General features: G+C 43.6%; 1 protein-coding gene across 1 annotated transcript; it reads left to right on the top strand.

Moving 5' to 3' along the window:
• The first annotated feature begins 1,516 nt into the window (after positions 1-1,516).
• On the top strand, positions 1,517-13,898 carry wfdc1 (WAP four-disulfide core domain 1). The gene is made up of 6 exons (XM_055028579.1): positions 1,517-1,632; positions 10,500-10,695; positions 10,773-10,856; positions 11,113-11,253; positions 12,057-12,107; positions 12,188-13,898. Exons 1-6 carry the CDS (start codon positions 1,543-1,545, stop codon positions 12,244-12,246), a joined length of 621 nt encoding a protein of 206 aa, XP_054884554.1. The 5' UTR covers positions 1,517-1,542; the 3' UTR covers positions 12,247-13,898.
• Positions 13,899-22,792: the final 8,894 nt, after the last annotated feature.

Here is a 22,792-nt window from a genome sequence, read left to right on the forward strand (position 1 = left end):
ATGTTAGCATGTAGCCTGCTGGGATGTTAGCATGTTGAGATGTTTGGATGCAAAGATAGATAGATGGATGGATGGTTGGACGGGTTAGCAGAGTTAGCATTGAGCTTCACTTCATGTTTGACATGAAGACTTTTCTCATAATAAAACAGTTTAAAGCCGTAACATTTTCTGCTGCAGTCATGAACCGCAGTTACCCCACCACACCTCTTTCTGCCCCTCCCCCAGCCCCTCTTGGTTAGCGGGGGTGGAGCCGGGGCCTCCCAGCAACAGGAGCCCGGCTCCTGGAAAGCTAATAATGACCGAGATTTGTGCAGGCTTACATTCCTTCCCTCCTTTCAGAGCCATTTACTGAGAGCAGAGGGAGGCGGTGGGGGGTAAAATTGCACTGGGGGGGTAAGAGAGGGCGGGTGGGGGGCTTGTCCTAGTATTTTAGAAGAAGCAACTTCAGAGATACTAGAGGAGGGAAACCCAGTGAGGCCCCTTCCTCTGAAACGCAGCACATGCCTCCGTTTAGCACGGGTCACTGCCACTGACCCCCCACACAAACACGTTACACAACTGTTACTATGGCAACATGCATGTTTTCCTACAAATAGCCTCTAAATTGGACCTGCAGTTTTTTTTAACACAAATCTGGTACATCAGCACAGGTGGAGACAAAGTCTTTACTTTTAACAAACGTTGCTTTGCTTTTCATTTTTAGAGAACAGCAGCAGATCTTTCAACTCTTTGGCTCCAGGAGGATTTACACATTCCTTTTTTTAGAGACAATTTCTGAGATCTCAGAAACTTAATTGATAAAAGTTTAGGACCTTTGAAACTCAGAAAATGTCCTCTGATGTCCACATTCCTTTTTCTCCAAGAGTCTCAGATATTTGGACAGTTGGTCCAAACATCCTTTCCTTTCTGGAAAATGTCTGCAGACAAGAAAAAACTTGGAAAGAAAAAAGTTAGACATTTCGGAGTTCCTTTTCAATTTTTAAACATTAGAAATTTTCCAAAAGAAAATTTTCAAGTTTTATTAAGTCAATTTCTGAGATTAATTTAAATATTGGCTTTGTTTTTTTTGGGTGAAAATGTAATCCTTCATTTTTTCTGCTTTAATGTGACGTTTTGTTGTAGTTTGTCGTTCTGTCAGCTGCTTTTTGTTGATTAAAAGTTAAGAATGAAGACTGTCTCCCTGGAGACGGGCGTCCAACACGCTGAACTCATGATGTGTCTCCAGGAGCAGTGGCGGTGGGGCGGGTCGCAGTCGCTGCCCCTCCCCGGGCTTCACCCCCCCCCGCCAGCAGAGCGCTGCGGCTCTCTGATGCAGACAGCTGCTGCTTCATTTCCTCCTCTCTCTGTCTGGACTTTCCCCGTCTCTGTCTCCGCGTCCCGCTCTGTGATTCGTCTCTGTCTCTGTGGTTCATCGCTGCATTCAGGACCGGCTGCAGGGAGCGAGGCCGGGACCCGCCGCTTCGGCTGGAAAGTTTGGGACGAGGAGGAAGAGGAGATAAATGCGTGAAGAGGAAGAGGAGGAGGACGGTCTGAAGAGCGAGCATGCCTGGCGCGTTGGAGCTGCTGCTGCTGTCCCTGCTGGTCCTGTCCACAGGAAGTGATGTCAGGAGGAAGAGAGGACTCTCCCAGAAGGTAAGACGGTAACATCTTGATGAGCGTCACATGATCAGCAGGTGAAAGGTCACCGCACCGCCGGACACTGCTGCCTCTGTTCGCTTCACACGTCACCGTTTCTCTGCAAAGGTGAAAGGTCAGGCTGACCAAAAACACAACAGAAAGGATTTTGAGTTGCAGAGGGGCGGCTGAGAAGACGGGAATCAGGACGAAAAATTTAAAAAAGAATTACATTTATTATTTCTTTTTTTTATTGGAAATATTGCTATTTGTTCCTTACAAGCCTTAGAAACCTTTTTTATTACCTTTGCGACATATTTTCAGTTGTCTGGACTTTGAGTAGGCCATTGTAGTACAGTAATAGATTTTGATCTGAACCATATTTTGGTTGATTTTCTTACTGGAAGCTGAACTTCCTCATCAGTCTCAGCTCTTCTGCAGGTTTTCTGCAAAATTTATCTATTAATCTATTTTCCGTGTGAAAATAGATGATGCTGCCCGCGGCACGATGCTGCAGTGTGATGCTGCCCACGGCACGATGCTACAGTGTTATGCTGCCCGCGGCGCGATGCTGCAGTGTGATGCTGCCCGCAACGCGATGCCGCAGTGTGATGCTGCCCGCGGCACGATGCTGCAGTGTTATGCTGCCCGCGGCGCGATGCTGCAGTGTGATGCTGCCCGCGGCGCGATGCTGCAGTGTTATGCTGCCCGCGGCGCGATGCTGCAGTGTGATGCTGCCCGCGGCGCAGCATCACATATTTCATCAACATATAGGAGGTTGATTTAACTAAATGATTTCTTAAAATTGGTTAAAAAGTACTAGTTAGATTATTAATGTAGTTAATCAGAAATGCCTGAAGACAGAATTTTTTCCATGTTTTTTTGTTTTTTCTGCTGATTTCTGCAGGTTTTTGATCAACAGCTTCTCTCTTTAAACTGCATTTATAATCTGATGTGTATTTTACTTATTAGGTGAATTCTGAGTTATTTTATTTCTGCTTTTCTAATAATACTGTACTGAAAATAAGAACAATGTGAGTTTCTGTTTGATGAGTTCAGTATGTCAGGCTGGAAAAAACTGCAAGTTTTTGAGTTTCCATGTGAGTAGCTGAAGAGCAGTGTGTGTGTGTGTGTGTGTGTGTGTGTGTGTGTGTGTGTGTGTGTGTGTGTGTGTGTGTGTGTGTGTGTGTGTGTATGTGTGTGTTTGCCCTGCTTGTTAGCCCAGCTCAGTGAGGCTGATTGATCATCTCTAGTCAGCGCTCACTGTAGCGTTCTGCTTTCTCCTCTTTTCAACTTTTTATTCCTCAATGTTCTCACTCTCTGACTGGTTTCTGCCCTCGCTGGCCGAGAAAACTGAAAATTTGCCCCTTTGCTCTCCTTTCTGCCCCCACCCTTGGTTTTCTGCTCTCAGATCTCCGTCTGCTGCTTTCAGAACCGACTAGCCGTCCTCATTACGTCTTTAGTGCAGCGACGTTTTCTTTATGTAACTTATAAACTATAAATGAGGAAAGTGTCAGTAACACCAACCCTGAAAAGAAAGAAACAGAAAAACTGTAGCAGAAAATTTCTTAGGTGGCAAAATAAAAGCATTTGTTGCATTTATTTTATTGAGATTGTCGGCAGAAAAGTAGAAATGTGAGTTTTATGAATCAGTATTTCTGTTATGTTTTTGTCTCTAGTTTGAAGCAGAACGGTGAAGTAAAGATGATTTCAGTCATGAAAAATAAAATGAGCAGCGTGAGAATAACAAACTAAAATCTGGAGCTCCAAGAATCCAGAAACTAAAAGTTGGTGGCGTCATTTCTGGAAAAATCTTAGATTTTTCTCCAAATGTTCAGATTGTTCACAAAGCAACTCAGAGCTGCTAATGAGACAAAATGTTGAGCAGATGACCTTTAGTGACCCTCAGAGAGTCTGAACCAGAAAGATGGGAGACCGACGAGAAGAGAAACATTCTCCATTAAATGAAGCCCTGCCAGCAGCAGGCTCTGCTCCGACTGCCTTTATTTCATGTTGGTTGTTTTTCCAGATTTAAGAATTTTATGCAGACAGCCAATCACAGCTAACAAACAGATGACAGTAACACGACCAGCAATCTGTCCTGGTTTTTATGAAACATCTGACCAAAGTGGAGATTTGAGAAAACTTTGAGTTTATGTTTGCATGTATTTAGCAGAAAACTGAGATTTATGGTCAAAAATTAATAATGGGCCAATCAATCCACCAACTTGCTTTGACTTGATTTTAATCAGCATCATCTTGTGAACTTTATTTTCTAATACAGTATGTAACTAAATTACTTCTCCCCACAAATGAACCTGTGGCGCCGTGATGGCAGACATCATCCATCACCACGTCTGCAACAGGATACACAAGCTTGTTGCATTGGTCAACAGGATTGCGCTACACTGCCCCCTATGGGCGTGGCATGATTAAAACGACCTGCGGATTCCTCTGGATGAAAACTTTTCTGAAACCAGTCCGGAGTGTGTGATAATTTTCAAACTGTGTGAGCAGGTTGAGAAAATGACCAGGGTAGCAGGTGAACTAATCAGAGGCAAAAATCACAAAAAACCTGCAAACCAAGGGAAAAGTCACTGATCCAAGAGAAATAAATCCAAATCCAAAACAAAATAAAACACAAAAGAATGAGCAGATAAAAGATAAAACTGTAACAAGTAACTGAATAATGAGACTGTTTCTAACATTAATAAATGTAAAAATACTTAAAAAGGAAGACAAGAGGCATGCTGTGATGGCGGAGCGGACAGCGCGACCCACGTTTGGAGGCCTTGAATCGGGTCTGGGAATCGCGGGTTCGATTCCCGGGCCCGAAATTTGCCACATGTCTTCCCCCTTTCCTGTCAGCCTGCTTTCATATAAGGGACACTGGAGCCCACAAAAACCCCTGGAAGGGGAAAAAAGGGAAGACAAAGGAAAAGCACCAGCATGCATTTCAGGATTATTTAAAGACGCTACAGAGACATTCGTCTCAAGAACGCAACGCGTGCAAATTAAAGCCCAGTCCAGAAAACTGAAGATGAAGTTGTTTTTTTATGTTACATCAGACCAAGCTGCAGCCTGATGTTAAAGAGCCTGCAGGCGTAGCGCCACCTGGCTGAGGGATCTGCTGCAGCATGCCGCTGCACTGACTAATGCGAGCATCGTGGTTTTTCCCTTCATGCAAAGCGAAGCCGAGCATTCTGACTCCACCTGGTATGAAGACAGAGGGCCTGCAGACAGAAACAGTTGTGCCTGCCTGTCTTTGTCTGACCAGCTGTGAATCTTTAGCCCACGGCTCCAAACATGGAGCAGAGAAAACTGCTGGCACCCAACAAAGCATCCTGAGTCTAATAAATAAATCCTGAATGAGATCTTCCAGGAATCCAGCCTCTCTCTGATCTGACTGATAAAACCTGCAGATGAATGGAAACAGACAGCATGTTCAAAGGTTCCTAATATTTCTAAATATTTCCTCGATCAGGCTTCACAGATTTTTATATTCAGGGAAACCATCTGGCCTGCAGCTTGACAGAGAACTGAGTTATGATGGATGCAGAAGTTGGAGATGTTCCACATGAACTCACTAAACTTTCTGATTGTTTTCCATGATTGGTTACAGTACATTAATAAAGTGGAAACATTTAAAAAACTGCAGTTTGTCTGTTTAGAAGTAAAAAAACAGACAAGCGATGACTGCAGATTGTCACTGCTTTTAGAAAATTAATCAGGCTGATAATCTGAATTTTCTCCTTCTGGAAATTTGAACCGAAAGGAAAGAGGATCGAGTTCTGTGGTTTTGGTCGTGGCAGCAGCGGGCAAAGCCAACGAAAACATTAACTGCGCTAAACTGAAAGCATAGCGCAGTTAATAAACATTAGATCTTCTCACGCTGCAGAAGAACCATGTCAGCGGTTTGCTGGTATTTAGCAGAAGCTAATGGTTCCCTGCCACTAATTATCTAAAATAATAAAATAACAAAAGCTAAATAATAAAAAAGTTCACAACATATAAAAGTTCTGGATCACTAAGATCAAATTTCTCCATTTGAAACAAAACAGCCTTATTTGTTCATTTTCAAACTTTTTGATGAAAATTGTTTTTCATATCCGCCCAGAATATTCTTCAATAACATTTTTAACGACTTTTATTTAAACTGTGTTTTTTTTTCAGTATTTTGACCATCTATTGTCCCTCCTTTCTGTTCGGTTTTAATGCTCACCTTTAGCTCTCCGTTTGTCTGGAAATCTGTTTTTCTATGTAACAGGATGCAAACGGAGCAGCAGGAATTAAAGCTGCACTTTTCCTTCTTTAGTGCAGGAGCTAAATGACTTTAGACGGAAAATCTTTATCTACTGGATTAATTTGATTGACTCCGTACGAAGCCTGTTCGGTCTTTGTTGTTTTTATCCTTTGCTTTTTCAGTTAAATTTATTGTAGGGTGTATTGTGAGATGAATGAATGAATGCAGAAGGATTCCTGTTTCCTGCTCTTCCACAAAGGAAGCAGAGACTCTTATCTGTCTGAGATCTCGGGTTGGAATCACAAACGATCTGGAGCCAGTCGGGCTCGGAGTGAAGAGAAAATGACCTGCGGAGATCAAATGTTACAGCAAACATCATGTTCCTGCTTTTAACAGAGGATAAAAGGAGCTGCAGACGATGAGGGACATGAAAACTGAACAGTCCTGCTGGCGGGGCGCGATGAGAGGGCAAGCCGGCAGAACGGAGGGAAAGTAAACACTGAAACATCAGAGAGTCGGGAGCCGGATTGTGTGATAAAGCTCCGGATTAAAGCATGGTGGCCCATCTGGCATCCGGCGGCAAGAAAGCACAGGAAGAGACGAAACAGGAATCTTCTCACAGACGTTTAGGTTGGAGGACGGAGAGCAAACATGTTGAAAGAACTAGTAGCTGGATGATGATGTTTCCAGAAATCAGATGTTGGATGTGCTGCATGTTGGCAATTAAACACAAACTCCCATAAACGGGAAGGAAACACTTGAGCTTCAGGAAGAAACACAGAACTGATCGGATGTGAGACAAGCAGAGAGGTCAGAGGTCGTTAAGTTATTAAGCAGTTAGTGCAGATTTGACAGAACTCACTCATTCATCAAACCGCGGTGAAACTCAGATACTAACAGATGGATAGAAGTTATTTTAATGTTTTAATTGTTAGTCAAGGAAAACAAACCAAATGCAGCTTATTGATGCTCCAACAGAAATATTAAATAAAGCTGATTAAAAATAGTTAAAAACTGTTTATTTGGTTTTTAGCGTAGAAGAAAAAGTAGATCGCCTTCCTGCGATCCGGATCTTACTGCGACTCCTTCTGGGTTCCTGGACCGCCGTTTCTTCACTTCCTGTCTGATGAAACATTTATTTTGACCAGAGACGTTCCTGTTAGCTTGTCTTCAAACCTGAGGTCAGCTGCTGATGGCGACCGCTTCAGGGAAACTAAAAGTGTCACAGTGTGAGGCAGGAATAACTCAATAAATATAGAATAAATTATAAGGTGAGCTACTGTTAACGTTGATCCTAGCTAACTCCGGCTAACGTTCGCTGGTAAATTTATTAGATATAAATTTCAGATATAAATAAAGATATAGAGATTGGAGTTGCTCACCCAGAGTTTGTGATAAATAAATTAGAACAATTTAAAGAAAAATAAGCAACTGCAAGTCATAAGTTATTTACTTACTGTAATCTGGCATGTTTTTCCCTCCATATTTGAAAGGTTGTTAAATGAATAAAACAAAACAATGTGATCACAATAATATGTCTAATAAAATCCATATATTTAATAAAGATACTTATAATTCTGTATTTATTCCCAGCTAAAAAAGTCAAATTCTAAAAATATTTCATAATCTAATTTGGCCCATTCCTCTCTCCATAGTAAGAAGAGTATTAAATTATTCAAAAGACAAAACAATGTGTATCATTTTATCAATTTGTTGCATTCTGGATTCATGTTAACGTGTATTTAAAGACAAAACTACATTTTAAAAAAAGTCTAAATAAACAGGACTCTGTCAACCCTGCAGCAGAAGGTCACGACCCCCAGCAGAAGGTCACGACCCTCAGATTGAAGACCTCTGAGGAGTTTTCCTTCAGAACCAAACAGAAACTTCTCCCCAAACGATTTCAGCTGTTGTCTGACTTCGTTCAGCGTTTCTCGCCTCATGAGTTTGTTGCATAACAGCATTTTTTGTTTCTTTGCATAAAGTCAACAGCTTGCAGTGGTTCGGGGCTCCGGGATAAACTTTTACCAGCTGTGACTCGGCCACACATGTGCAGAGGAACCTGAACCTCCTGAAAAGCGCCGGCCCGCGGAGGCTGAACCGGACCTGAACCCATCTCGGAGCCCGTGATACCGCCGTCAGCGCCAAACCTTTTCATTTCTCTTGGCGGTTTCTCTGGGATGGCAGTTAGTTATCCTGCCAAATAAACAACACACTCTAACGATGGTCTGCAGCCCACAGTATAATTACATAATTACATAAAAAATTTCTCTGAGCGAGTTTGTAGGGACGACCAGGACTCTTAGTGTCAAAACAATGGAGGAAAATGATTTTTAATTATTGTTTACAAATTTGTAAACAATTTTCTCACCTTCAATTTATGTTTCTGGGATTTTGTATCTGAAAAGTGTGGTGTGCATTTGTATTCAACCCTTTTTTATTGTTTTTCTTTTTGTTGAAGTTTCCACCTGTTTCTGATTTTTCAGTTTTTAACCTCTGCAACAGATTCTCAAAAAGATCCAGGTCTGGACTTTGACTAGACCGTTCTTACATAAGAATATGCTTTGGTCTAAACTAGCAGATTCTCATAAACTGACCGGTTTTCTTGTTCTTGCTGAAGAAAAATCAAACACACAGCATCATAGAAGCATGAAACTTATGATGACAGATTTATTATTTATTTATTAATTTCCTCACCATGAAAAGTGGAGGCTGACCTGATAGAAACTTGTTTCTTCTGTTTTAAAGCAGCCACAGTTTCAGCAGTAAGAGGCTCGACTCCCTCTAATCCAACGCCTCCTGCTTGGTGCTGCAGTACAAATGGTCCTCTATTGTTCTGGATTTAACACACATGGATTTTATTACAGCAAACCCTGACTTCACTTTTTCTCATGTCTTTTTTCACAAAGTGTCTTTCAATTCATGGAAAAATCTGCAGCATGGTAAAATTTCCATTTTTTCCCTGTTTCATGTTTTCTCCTGTTGCTAAAACAAAGAGTGTGAAAGTTGAAAGTGTTCCTGGTTCCTCGCTGCTCTGGTTGAAACTTTATTTCACATTTACAGCCACAAACCTCCTAATGTGCCAAAGTGAGTCTTTGCTTCAGGCGCAGACAACAGTTTACTTTATTTCTCCGCTGCCTTTTGCTGCCCTCTTGTGGTGTAAAGATAACATGACCAGAAGTTTTTTCATTACCAACACAAGAGAATTGGAGCTTTTTATATTTAAATTTTATCTTTATTTTGAAAGTTAGAAGTAGAAATAAATTGGTTTTAGAAAAACTGTTTCTTTTGTGAAACTGTTTTGTGGCTCTGAATGTGTTCCAGTCGATGGACCGAGGGTCCAAATGGTTGTTTGGCTGGTAAATGGTGCAGATCAGGGACAGTCCTAACTTGTTTGATGCCCTGGGTGAAGAACCACACTGCCCCCCTCCAACTGCTCCCTGCCCCACCTGCAGGGGGCGCTGACATGCTTCATCCGCTGTAACCCATCCTTTCAATCAGACAAACTCAAAGTTAATTTTAATATTTACTTTGAAAAATGTGAAACGAGAATAAAAGTATAAACAGCCACAAACATATTATATTATGAAGCTAAAAGGGTATTTTTTTATGTAAAATTAACTTTTTTGAGGTTTCAAACAAACCTTGGTATACACCACCATGGTGGTATACACCACCATGGTGGTATACTTTGCCTGGAGTCCGTCCAGCCCCCACCGGGTGGGTCAGCATCCAGCAGCTCTCAGCCAGTTCTGGGTCACAGTGGCGGGTGATAATCAGCTGTTTGTTTTGAGCAGTTCTGGACTGGCTGGTTCAGCCCAAACCTCGATGGCTGGGAGGAAACGGCTGGGTTTGAGAAACCCTTTAATCTCCATGGCAACTATTCAGCTGTGTAAAAACGCCTGGTTGGACTTAGCCCCGCCTTCGAGACACACCTCCCTCCCTCACTCGGCTCCTTCAGACTAGCCAGCAGTAATTAGCAAACAGATGCTGAGCTCATTATAGGAGCTGCTGCTCAGAGTAACGCTGGTAAAAACGTTAAAGGGGAAAAAAGGAGCCATGTTGGGATGACTTCCTGGAGGCGGAGCTTCAGAAAGACCAGGAGTTTCTTAAAGAGACAGAGGCCCAATTTCAAGGCCAAAAATTATAGTCAAATTTCATTTGTCATATTTAATATATATGTCTTTTTTTAACAACTGAAGGTGAAATAGTTACTTAATTACGTTATAAAATGGTGCATAAAACTGCCTCTTTAAAAGTATGCAACGCAAATACAAAAACTATAAAACACAAAAATAAATACAAATACAATTATTTATTTCTATATCTAACCAATAGTCAAATATTTATGTAAAGTGTACTACCATTGTGGTGTTGATGTTTTTAAGTGGGCTATGCTGGTGCTGAGTTAGTAAATAAATTTGTATTTCATTACATTCATGTTTTTAAATAATGGTTTGTCTGCATCAGATCAGTAGCGATTAAACCTCAGATATCGGTATCAGAAGTGAAAATCGATGCATCCCCTGGTCCAGGAGCTCATGCCGCCCATCAGAAACCGCCTCCAGAGGTCAGAGGTCAGGGGTCATCATCAAAGACACAAACAGCTTCTCAGTCCAGCGTCTGTCTGTCTGTCTTTCAGGACTACGAGTACCCGAGCCACCCGCAGTCCACGCAGCAGCAGAAGAACGACCGGTGCCCGCCGCCGCCCCAGATGCTGCCGGAGCGGGCCTGCGACGTTCCCGGCTGCCGCTCCGACTCCGAATGCGAGCGCCACAAACGCTGCTGCTACAACGGCTGCATCTACGCCTGCCTGGAGTCCGTCCAGCCCCCACCGGGTGGGTCAGCATCCAGCAGCTCTCAGCCGGTTCTGGGTCACAGTGGCGGGTGATAATCAGCTGTTTGTTTTGAGCAGTTCTGGACTGGCTGGTTCAGCCCAAACCTCGATGGCTGGGAGGAAACGGCTGGCTGCTGGACGGACCGGAGGAGGTTCTGCAAGGTGGGTCCACACAGGAACACCCGAACCGCAGGGAGAGCTGGGCGATAAAATCACTGCAGCTTCACATTTCTCAGATTGTTTGGTTGAAATTTTCTCCTTTTTTCAACCAACCCAAAATTTCAGCTAATAATTTAACTAACCATGTCTTTGCTTTGGGTGAGCATTTCTGTGGGTCTCGTTAACCCAGATCTGATCCATTTTTAAATCACTGTGTGGATCCGATAATGAAAGCGTGCTGCGTGCGTCTGTCCGCCAGCGGAGGCGTGCAGCACCACGGAGGACGGAGACGAGCCTCTGCACTGCCCCACGGGCTACGAGTGCCACATCATCAACCCCGGGAGCCCCGCCGCTGGTGTCCCAAACCGCGGCCAGTGCATCAAGCAACGCGCCAACTCCGGTAAGACTTTACTGCCCCCTGCTGGCTGGACGGTCGAACTGGAGATGCAGTTCACACCAACAGATACATCGACAAAATAAGCAACATTTTGAACTCAAAATTCAGTTTCAGGAAGCCCTGAGCATTCATTGAGCTTCTTTAGAAATGTGGACTGTGGATGCTGACATTAGCATTAAATGCTACATGTTTAGCATTGAGATGCTATCTTAGGCTTGAAGCTTCACTGATAGGCTAACTTCTGTTAGCACAACTTGAACACAACAACAGTGTTTTCCAGAGGCCAGTCAGATCATTCAGGAGCAGAAATCAAACCACGAGACAAGCGGCTTAGTTATCCATCGCGGTTGTTGGCTTGTGCGTCATCAGATTTACAGGCGTACCAGAAACAAGTGAATACAAAGTTTCCTACCAGAATGTATAAAAAAACAAGTTATTAATGTGTTAAAATCTATGTAATTAATTACGGTAATCAAAATTAATGTGTTAAATCCTGGCACTGTTTCTTATGCATTGATAATCAACATTACAATTTAAAATAAACATTTCAAAGTAAAAGCATACCAAAAAAAGCACATTATGCTTGCTATTGTGGAGCAGAAAGTTGCTTTTTCTTCTTTTAAATGCATCCAAACTGGAACAACCTGGAAAACAAGCAAGATAATGATTGGTTTCCAGAACTGCTGGGAGAAATTTTAAATTCATGTTTTGAAGGAGAGAACACCAATATTTCTAGTTCTAGTCCAGTACAGGTCATGAACAGAAGACATTTAATACGAGGTTTTGTTTTTGCTGTTTGCCTGCAGATGGACGAGGTTTGAGGCATAAATACTTTAAGGACTACAAGGACTTCTTGGGTGAGACGACTTAGAGAATTGGATCAAATTGAAGCTGAGAAATGAAGCCGACCTGCAGCTGAATGTTGTTTTTCTGACAGGATCCAATTCCAACAGTGCAGTGGGCTACGAGAAGCATCATCACAAGCATCTCGGATGAAGACACGTTGCATTTTATCTTTTTGCAATCAGCATGAAAAAGCTTTGGACCAGGAAATGAAATTTCAGTTATTAGCTTGTTTACTGTAGCCATGTTCCCGCTTCAAAATGCAAAAAGACAAAAAAGAGAAGAAAATACTAAAACCTGTTCATCAGCTGATCAGAGGTTTAAAAATAAATCAGTTGTAATATCTTCTGCTGAAGCGATTAATCAGATTTATCGCAATGAATTTATCATTGAAATAAACGTTAACTTATAATTAACGGGAGTAAATAGACTCTGAAAAAAGCCGCTTCCTGAGAAGACACAGTCAAAGCAGAACTATAAAAATATGAACATTTTGCATTAAAGATATAAAAAAAACACTATTGCGTTATCTATAAATCTGTTTTACCCAGAATTTCTGGAGTGGCAGTTTTACCTTCGATACAAATATTAGAAGGATTTTTTTAGTGATGCTAAATATGATCAAATGTTTACTGAAGGAATCCTGTTACTGAGATTTAGGTAATAAAATATAAATTTTCTTATTTAAAAAAGGAATTTAATTCTAATGTTGTTTAAAATAAGCTAAAGAGGTGAAATGAGAAATCTGCTGATTGTGACTCTATTAATCAAATGAAGCAATTCCATGAATGAAAAACCTGTGAGCAGCTGATGAACATCCTGTTCACATTCTGCGTTTTGCAGCTCTTGTTTCAGCTCTGAGATTAAAATCTGTTTATTCCAATCATCTCCTGTTAAAGCAGGATGTTCGCCGACTTTGATACGACCTCAGATGTTGACCCGGTCCGGTTTGAACCTGAACCGAGACAGATCTGAGGTCTTTGGCTCCGCCCGCCTCCTCATCAAGCCGCCTCCTGCTATCCAACCAAAGAAATGCTGAAGCTGTTCAGGAAAACAAAGGAGAGGCCCGATGTAGACCAAAGCTGTTTGTGAACATTTTTTTTGTGTTTTCTTATTTTTTCCCCCCAAAACAATCCAAACAAACTGGGCATCAGAGAAAACCAGGACCATGTGGCGCTCGTCCTCATTCTGCTCAGAGTTCGTAAATCTGCAAAGCGTTAAACGGACAGCAAGCGAATAAATCCAGCTGCACGGCTGACATTTCCGTTTTAAACCCCAAAATGATCTCAGAGTCAAAATAATTAGCAGAATAAGTCCCAGATGAGTGAAGTTTGGAAGCTGGGGTTTATTTCAGTTATGTAGTAAATAATAAAATCTGAATTACAAACATGCATGAATAAAAGTCGGCATATATCCATAGTTTTGTTTGAAAAGAAAGTAGGTTGAATTAGTTGTTAGATCAAAACAAGCTGAAGTAATATTTTAACGAACATCGGATCAGTTGTTTACGTTCTAACAAGGACATAAAAGCTGATATTTAGTACGATAATAAAACTTCTGAAAGTGTTGCTCACAGATTTCCAGTAATAAATCTGAACATTTATTTGCTTTTATTTGGAAAGTGAAGCAGCTTTACGCTCTGTTCACATGCTGTTCTGGTTTTTACTGCCTAACAAGAATAAGCTGAAAACAAATCGAATGTTTCTCTCTGACTGGTGCTGCGTTTTAGTTTAATAAACCTAATGACTCAAACCTGTCCCTTTTGTCATCCTCAAGATAAAATTAAATCTGTTTTTTCACCTGTTGATGGTTTTATTTCTCCTAACAGGGGACCTAAATGTAAGTCATTTCACCAATCAGTTGTGATGGGCAGGACGTTCACAGCAGGAATGTTATTTAAAATGAGTAAAACCTGCAAATATCAGCATGTTTGTCAAGTTTTTCAGATTGTTGGGAGCAATGATAACAGTGCTGGGAGGAAGGATCTGTAGAAAAACTACAAGTTGTTCTTTTTTTGTATATTATAGTGACAGGAAAAGAAAATCTGAGGAAAATTAAAGAAATGAAAACAACTTCCTAGATTTGCTGTGAGCAGAGATGGTTATAGAGCTGCAGAGGTATCACTCCTTTACCTTCCCGCATGACTTCAGATGTTTTCTCAACACATTAGCGTTTGTGTTTAATTTGAAAACTGAATGAATAACAGGAGGATTGTCAGAGCCAGGACCTGCTCTCCTGCTGCGGCAGCATGCGGGAAGCATAGACCCGCTGGGGGGTGGGACTCTCTGTCACACCTGCGTGCACCTGAGCACCTGGCTGAAAGCTGCGTCAGAGTAAAGGTGAATCAGTATGAGAGCGGGTTGCTCACTGCGCCGCTGGGTTTGGGTCCAGCTGCCTGCCGTGTGCTGGTTCTGGTGTCCGGGGTCACCATAGCTGCTGTTATCACCATGAACACGCCGCGCAAGACAACAGAGAAAAGGTCAGGCAGTTTTTACCTCTTATTTAAGGTTTGTATCTAATTAGAGGGCGAGGGGACAAACTGTAAAACTTTATGCTGATATGAAAATAATTGAAAATGGAGATAATAATGTTCATGTTAGAGGCTGGCAAAACTAGAAACTTATAGCAATATTTTGTGGTTCTTGAAATTGCTCAAAGAAATATGATTTATATCACTAAACTGCTGCATTTAACCATGTTTTTGAATTTACTCAAATTTATTTATGCTCTTCTGGAATAAAAAATGCAGAAAATGAAACATTTTTTAATTTGTTTTGTTTTCTTAGTTACCAAATAACTAAAATATATCATGATGATAAATCAAAATTTTTATGATACAATTTTCTTTTTCACAATAAATGATACGCTAAATGATCGTTCCTGATTTATATTAATTACTGAATTCAGAAGGCATCACGATACAAAAATCCAACTGAAGATCAGTTATGACTTAAAACCTCTAGATATTATTTCCATAATGCATATCAGAGATCTAACCATGGAGAGCAGTTTTGGTCTGTAGTTTTTAAAATATAAATATTTCTTAATTCACGTCAATAAAAGCAGGGACAGTTTTAATGCAACAGGTTTTGAATCAGTTATTTTGTGTTTGCTTCAATGAAACATTTACCATATTTTTTGCAAACTCACCATATGCTAGTTTTTCTTTATAGATTTTCATCAAAGATAAGTTATATCCAGATAAAAAAGCAATTTAATTGATTTATTCAAAAATGACCAGGAACAACTGCTGTCAGACTGGTTCCTTTCAGTCCACAGAAATTTATCCCAGAAGCCTTTCGGATTATCAGCATGTTGCTTTTTATACTGGCCTTTGTGTTCTTTTGGGTCAGCAGTGGTTCTTGTTTTGGGAGTCTCCTGTTGAAGCCATTTGCACCCAGTTTCTCTGTTTTATGGTTGAATCATGACCTCTGACCCGGAACTTGACTGAGCTTTAGATGTTCTGGGTTTTGGACCACCTGGATGAATCTCTGAGATCATGATTGGTGTGCCAAAACATCGATTTGCATAAGAATCCTGACTATCGTTTGCTGCAAGTTAAAATCAACATAAAATGACCCAAAATTGATATAAAAAAGTAAAGAAATCCACATTTTCTTGAATTTTATTGACAGTAAATGTTTAGGTTGCATTAAAGCCACCGTCTGTGACTCAAAATGTCTGAATTCAAACTATCATTTTATGTCAGTCAACTTCGTTTTCCAGAAAAACCTAAAATGTGAATACTTTTGCTATCTGAATATTAGAGAAATCCGCTGACTGTCGGCCTCCAGGACGTCTTGACGTCACCACGCAGCCGGTACAGGAACGTGCGCATGCGCGGAATGCACCGCAATAGAGCGGAAACTGCAAAACGTGACGGATTCCACCGGCCCGTCGACATTGAGGCCAAACATTTTTTACTATCACTTTTATTTTATTTTCACCAATTTCCCAGGAAGACCGAGTTCATCACGAGCTTCACCGTTTTCAAGGTTCGCAAAATGAAGACTTAGCACACTGCTAATACGCTAGTAGCTTAGCTAAGCTAGCTGCGCTAAACTAACGCCGTTGCGTCGGTGCGCGCTATGGTGGGCAGGTTGTGAACTCAGATAGCAATGTTAATATTAGCGGACAAGTTGTTTGTTCTAAGCATGAATTAATGATTAAAAATGTATCTATTCATTCATCCATTATCTTGCACGCGTATCCTGTGGTGGTGAAGAGTGCTGTCAGCCTGGTTCAATTGAAGTGATTGATTAATTCTGCAGAGTATAGTAATTAGGATTGGCTGTAACTAGTCAAACAATGCGGTTAACCACATCCAGTTAATGATTTATCAGGAGGGTTGATCACAGAGGGGACTTCTGCCTCTTAATAAAATCAACATTTGAAGAATATATTTTCTTTTTTACTCACATAATCTTTAATATTAAATTTACCTGAAAGTTTTGCTTAATTAAGTGAAACTCTGGTTTGCTTTTTCTCAGGAATGTCTCCAAACACAAACTGGAAAAGCATTTTAAGGAGAGAAAACTGACATTTCCTCTGCTTATAAAGGTACTGACATTACATGTTATTAATTTCTTTATTTACTTCTTCAACTGACTTTTTATTCTTGCCTGTCAAGCAGCTTATTTATTCTTATACCCATTATAGAGGTTGCCAGGTTTTTGTGATATTCGTCCACAAAGCAACCAACTCTGTTGAGGCCCAGGCTGTGAGGGGCCATGAGGTCATGAGGCTGTGAGGGGCCATGAGGTTATGAGGCTGTGAGGGGCCATGAGGTCATGAGGCTGTGAGGGGCCATGAGGTCATGAGGCTGTGAGGGGCCATGAGGTCATGAGGCCCAGGCTGTGAGGGGCCATGAGGTCATGAGGCTGTGAGGGGCCATGAGGTCATGAGGCTGTGAGGGGCCATGAGGCCATGAGCCCCAGGCTGTGAGGGGCCATGAGGCCCATGCTGTGAGGTGCCATGAGGCCATGAGCCCCAGGCTGTGAGGGGCCATGAGGCCATGAGGCCCATGCTGTGAGGTGCCATGAGGCCATGAGCCCCAGGCTGTGAGGGGCCATGAGGCCCATGCTGTGAGGGGCCATGAGGCCCAGGCTGTGAGGGGCCATGAGGCTGTGAGGGGCCATGAGGTCATGAGGCTGTGAGGGGCCATGAGGTCATGAGGCCCAGGCTGTGAGGGGCCATGAGGTCATGAGGCCCAGACTGTGAGGGGCCATGAGGCCCAGGCTGTGAGGGGCCATGAGGCCATGAGCCCCAGGCTGTGAGGTGCCATGAGGCCATGAGCCCCAGGCTGTGAGGGGCCATGAGGCCCATGCTGTGAGGGGCCATGAGGTCATGAGGCCCAGGCTGTGAGGGGCCATGAGGCCCAGGCTGTGAGGGGCCATGAGGCCCAGGCTGTGAGGGGCCATGAGGCCCAGGCTGTGAGGGGCCATGAGGCCATGAGGCCCAGGCTGTGAGGGGCCATGGGGCCCATGCTGTGAGGGGCCATGAGGCCATGAGCCCCAGGCTGTGAGGGGCCATGAGCCCCAGGCTGTGAGGGGCCATGAGGCCCAGGCTGTGAGGGGCCATGAGGCCCAGGCTGTGAGGGGCCATGAGGCCCAGGCTGTGAGGGGCTATGAGGCCATGAGGCCCAGGCTGTGAGAGGCCATGAGGCCCAGGCTGTGAGGGGCTATGAGGCCATGAGGCCCAGGCTGTGAGGGGCCATGAGGCCCAGGCCCTGTGAGGGGCCATGAGGCCCATGCTGTGAGGTGCCATGAGGCCATGAGCCCAGGCTGTGAGGGGCCATGAGGCCATGAGGCCCATGCTGTGAGGTGCCATGAGGCCATGAGCCCCAGGCTGTGAGGGGCCATGAGGCCCATGCTGTGAGGGGCCATGAGGCCCAGGCTGTGAGGGGCCATGAGGCCCAGGCTGTGAGGGGCCATGAGGTCATGAGGCTGTGAGGGGCCATGAGGTCATGAGGCCCAGGCTGTGAGGGGCCATGAGGTCATGAGGCCCAGACTGTGAGGGGCCATGAGGCCCATGCTGTGAGGTGCCATGAGGCCATGAGCCCCAGGCTGTGAGGTGCCATGAGGCCATGAGCCCCAGGCTGTGAGGGGCCATGAGGCCCATGCTGTGAGGGGCCATGAGGCCATGAGCCCCAGGCTGTGAGGGGCCATGAGGTCATGAGGCTGTGAGGGGCCATGAGGCCATGAGCCCCAGGCTGTGAGGGGCCATGAGGCCCATGCTGTGAGGTGCCATGAGGCCATGAGCCCCAGGCTGTGAGGGGCCATGAGGCCATGAGGCCCATGCTGTGAGGTGCCATGAGGCCATGAGCCCCAGGCTGTGAGGGGCCATGAGGCCCATGCTGTGAGGGGCCATGAGGCCCAGGCTGTGAGGGGCCATGAGGCTGTGAGGGGCCATGAGGTCATGAGGCTGTGAGGGGCCATGAGGTCATGAGGCCCAGGCTGTGAGGGGCCATGAGGTCATGAGGCCCAGACTGTGAGGGGCCATGAGGCCCATGCTGTGAGGTGCCATGAGGCCATGAGCCCCAGGCTGTGAGGTGCCATGAGGCCATGAGCCCCAGGCTGTGAGGGGCCATGAGGCCCATGCTGTGAGGGGCCATGAGGCCATGAGGCCCAGGCTGTGAGGGGCCATGAGGCCTATGAGGCTGTGAGGGGCCATGAGGCCCAGGCTGTGAGGGGCCATGAGGTCCAGGCTGTGAGGGGCCATGAGGCCCAGGCTGTGAGGGGCCATGAGGCCTATGAGGCTGTGAGGGGCCATGAGGCCATGAGGTCCAGGCTGTGAGGGGCCATGAGGCCCAGGCTGTGAGGGGCCATGAGGCCCAGGCTGTGAGGGGCCATGAGGCCCAGGCTGTGAGGGGCCATGAGGCCATGAGGCCCAGGCTGTGAGGGGCCATGAGGCCATGAGGTCCAGGCTGTGAGGGGCCATGAGGCCCAGGCTGTGAGGGGCCCTCTCCTCTGACACCCAGGCTAACCCGTCAATGAGTGTTCCTGGAAAGTAATGCAATCTTATGCCATTACTGTTAAATTGCTTAGAAATGATCTAAAATGTATCCATGGTGTCATTTATTAAGTGAAAACGCCTGCAGAGGTTTCCTGAGCCTTTAAACTGACTCTCACTCTGAGTCAGTCAGGGGAAGTCTGCTGACTGGACAGGTGTCCAGAAGACAGACATGCACGTCCTTCATAAGGAGGAGATACAAAGAAGCTGGTTGCTTCACATTTCTACAGGATAAAGGACTAGATCAGGCATAATTAGTGCTATCGAGGTCATATTTTGCTTGTGTGCAGTGTTAACTGCTTAGGGAAAAATGTTACAAAGCAATAAAAGCAAGCTCTGGTCTTGGTGCTGCTCTGCTAAACTTATAATCTATCTACCATTTCAATCCTTTGATCGCTGGCTGGAGGAAAACTTCTTCAAACACGCGTTGTCTCTCATTAACCTGAGAACTGCAGCCTGCCTGAACTGAAGATGTTAAAGAGCTCAGAAGTCCTTCCTCACTTTCTAAGTTGAGACATCAGTGCATCTGCGTCATCACAGCATGAAATGCAAGCAGCTGCCTTGAACTGATGCATCACACTCCTGAAACATCAGAGGGAGTTTTTCTTTGTTTGTTATGTAATATGACTCACTGCTGAAGCCCACATTCAGCTTTTTACACCACAATAGGCACAGTTCCCTGTTTCAGGACCTGTAGGTATTTTAATGCTTTCAACTAATGTTTAAATGAATTTTTTCCCCCTCATTAATGTTCATTATAATTTGTCTTATTGCTACTAGAGCTTATAATGTTTTGGTATCTGATCTGTTGTATGCTTAAAGGGGAAGAAGCAAAGCATTTAACATTCTACAATCTTTTATGCTGGCAACGCAAGAGTTGAAAAATTTAAAATGTATTCACCAGTGAGTAAATCCAGATATCGTTCAAGCTTCAAGCATATAGCATGCCGCTGAGAGTAGGTCTTCATCGTAACATTATATTCAGTGACAAGTGAATATAATGTCATAAGCTAATTTCACACAACAGATCTTGATGCTTACATCTGACTTTTGTTGTTGTTGTTACTGAAATCCAAGATCTTCTGCACGATTGTTCATGCTGCTAATTAAATGAGGCGGCAGTCGGACTTCTGTTTGAATGAATTCTGACCCACAGAAGAACGTAAGCGTCCCCCAGCAGTGCTCTACTTGTTGCAGCAGTAATGGCCGCCGCTATCTATAAACAGATTTTAACAATTAATTACTGAAATAACTGTATAATCATTTGGTAATCAATTAATTGTTAACTGGCGTAAACAAACACAAAAAAATGGCCATTGCTGTAAGATCTACACACTCTGAGCAGTAATTAAACCAAAAATGTATACATTTCGCATTAAAGATTAAAAAAATCAGTAAATTTGTTGTATGTTGAACTCTCAAAGTGACAGGTTTAGCTTCATGCGGTTTAAATTCTGTAAAAGATCATTTCAAAAAGCTCCCAGTTAGCAGCGTTTTCTATTGAGATATGAATCGATAAAATAATCCGCACATCATTTCTACAGTGTATTAATGTTAAGAAAAGGCCTGAGATTTTCACATGTTGATGTTGAGGACTAATTAGCTGCAGATGCATCCTTGTGTTCACTACAGGATGCTACTTTCGGCAATGCAATGTTTATTTACAAGTTTTAAAAATTAATTGAATTATTTGCATTTTTGTCCGATTTATAGATTAAGAATAATCAATTGCTCACATAATGACCTTCCTTCCTGAGGGAGGAAGGAAGAGTACCCAGGGAGAGTCAGGTTGGGATTCTAACCACCGACTCTGTGGCTCCAGGCTCGCCGCGCTACCGTCTGCTTGTTTGTGCAGGCGGCGCCGCAGCCAGCCTCTTGCCCCCCTGATGGTGGCGTGTCGCCCTGTTATTTTGATGAACCCTGGCCTGATAGAGTTACTCATCACAGCTTTGTCCTACGCTGACACCGGACCCTCCGAACCGAAGCGGGTCATTTAGAGGGAGCGCTCGCCTCCGCTGACACGTTCGCATATCGGTGTCACCCAGGTCACCATGGCGACCTCCGCCCATCAGCGACCTCTCCGCCCATCAGCGACGGCCCACTGCAGCCGTCACATCCCCTCCATACTCATTCCTGCTTCACTGTGTCTCACAATGTAAAATTTGGCTGTGCCATAGATTGTCCCAGAAGTCATTGCGATAATTGATAATATTGGTGTTTGAGATCATTTCTAAGCAATTTAACAGTAATGGCATAAGATTGCAGGAAGACATTCTCAAAGATCGGTAAACTTTAGATTGTAATAAATATTTAACACTGGAACTAAACAACAGAAACAAGAATTAAAATGAATGATGAAGTCTCTGTAAACAAACTTGTCCTTCATAAAAAGGGTTAATTGATACAAAAGTGATTTTCTTTCTTTTTATATACCTCGCAATAAGTTTGCATTCCCTCGCAATACTGTCGTATCTTGTCTTTCTGCTACAATATAATGGTCTTTTTCCATGTACGTTATTATCTTGTTAGTGAGAAATATGAAGATTTATATCTATTTTTTAGGACACAGATGTCACGAACCGCTCAACCGTGGGCTTCTCATCTCATTCCTTTCCCTCGAGAACAGAAACAGAAGGAAAGAAAGAAAAATGACTTCCAAACTATTTGGAGTATTTTTTAGTTACTTTCATGGAGTAATTAAATCATCAAACTGTTTTTATTCATTTCGGCAGGCTGAATGGTTAATAAAGGGACGTTTTCAGGAGCGGTCTCATCTCCACATGATGCAAACAAACGCAGTTAGCAGATCCATTTTCAGTTTCTGCACCAAAGAGTTGAAATGTCTCACTCAGGCTCTTTAAAGGTGGAAGTATGTGCTATTTTAAATTGACATTTGTTTTCTCTATGACAGTATACAAAATAGGCCAGACTGTATTTGCAAATTTATTGCAAAAGAAAAAAATCCCCATGTCCCTTAAGGGGCTCCATAGCTGGAGACCTCAGCACCAAACTGAAGATTTTCATTATCCAGTTTTTGGTAGATTTAGAAAAACATCAAATCATGCAAATGGAGATTATTGAGCTTCTTTTAATTTATTATGTGATTAATTGATTGATTGCTTATTCTGGCAGGCCTCTGTGTGTGTGTGTGTGTGTGTGTGTGTGTGTGTGTGTGTGTGTGTGTGTGTGTGTGTGTGTGTGTGTGTGTGTGTGTGTGTGTGTGTGTGGGGAGGAGGGTGTTTCGGGTGTGTGTGGGTGTGTGAGTGTGTTTTGCCGTGGGTTTAGTTTTAAATAAATTTGTGAGTTGTCTTTGTGCCAGCAGAGACGCCTGTGGCTTTATTTTAGCGCCGCCCTCGGCACCGTGGGCGATGCCGACCCGGAGGATGCCTTCCTGCGGGTCGGTACCTTCCTGCGGGTCGGTACCTTCCTGCGGGTCGGTACCTTCCTGCGGGTCGGTACCTTCCTGCGGGTCGACATTAATTGGGTGTGAGACGAATGCGGTTTGGACAGCCACCCGGGGAGTTGAGTTAATGAGTGGCTGGCTTCAGGCCGTCGGTTTTACTCCCCCATCGCTCTCTCTCCAAACAGGCCCCGGGGCGTTGTTGTGTAATCTGGTCAGATCTAAAATACAGTCATTATATAAGAGGAGCTGACTCACAGCTCACTGCGTTTTCTTATTTCATACAGC

This window comes from Poeciliopsis prolifica, unplaced genomic scaffold (genome assembly GCF_027474105.1).
Source record: "Poeciliopsis prolifica strain line A6 unplaced genomic scaffold, Auburn_PproV2 SCAFFOLD001, whole genome shotgun sequence".
NCBI lineage: Eukaryota > Metazoa > Chordata > Actinopteri > Cyprinodontiformes > Poeciliidae > Poeciliopsis > Poeciliopsis prolifica.

Coding starts and splice junctions, on each gene's coding strand:
- wfdc1 (XM_055028579.1), top strand. CDS start 1,543: ATGCCTGGCGCGTTGGAGCTGCTGCTGCTGTCCCTGCTGGTCCTGTCC. Junction 10,696..10,772: donor GTCCGTCCAGCCCCCACCGG/GTGGGTCAGCAT, acceptor TGTTTTGAGCAG/TTCTGGACTGGCTGGTTCAG. Junction 10,857..11,112: donor ACCGGAGGAGGTTCTGCAAG/GTGGGTCCACAC, acceptor TCTGTCCGCCAG/CGGAGGCGTGCAGCACCACG.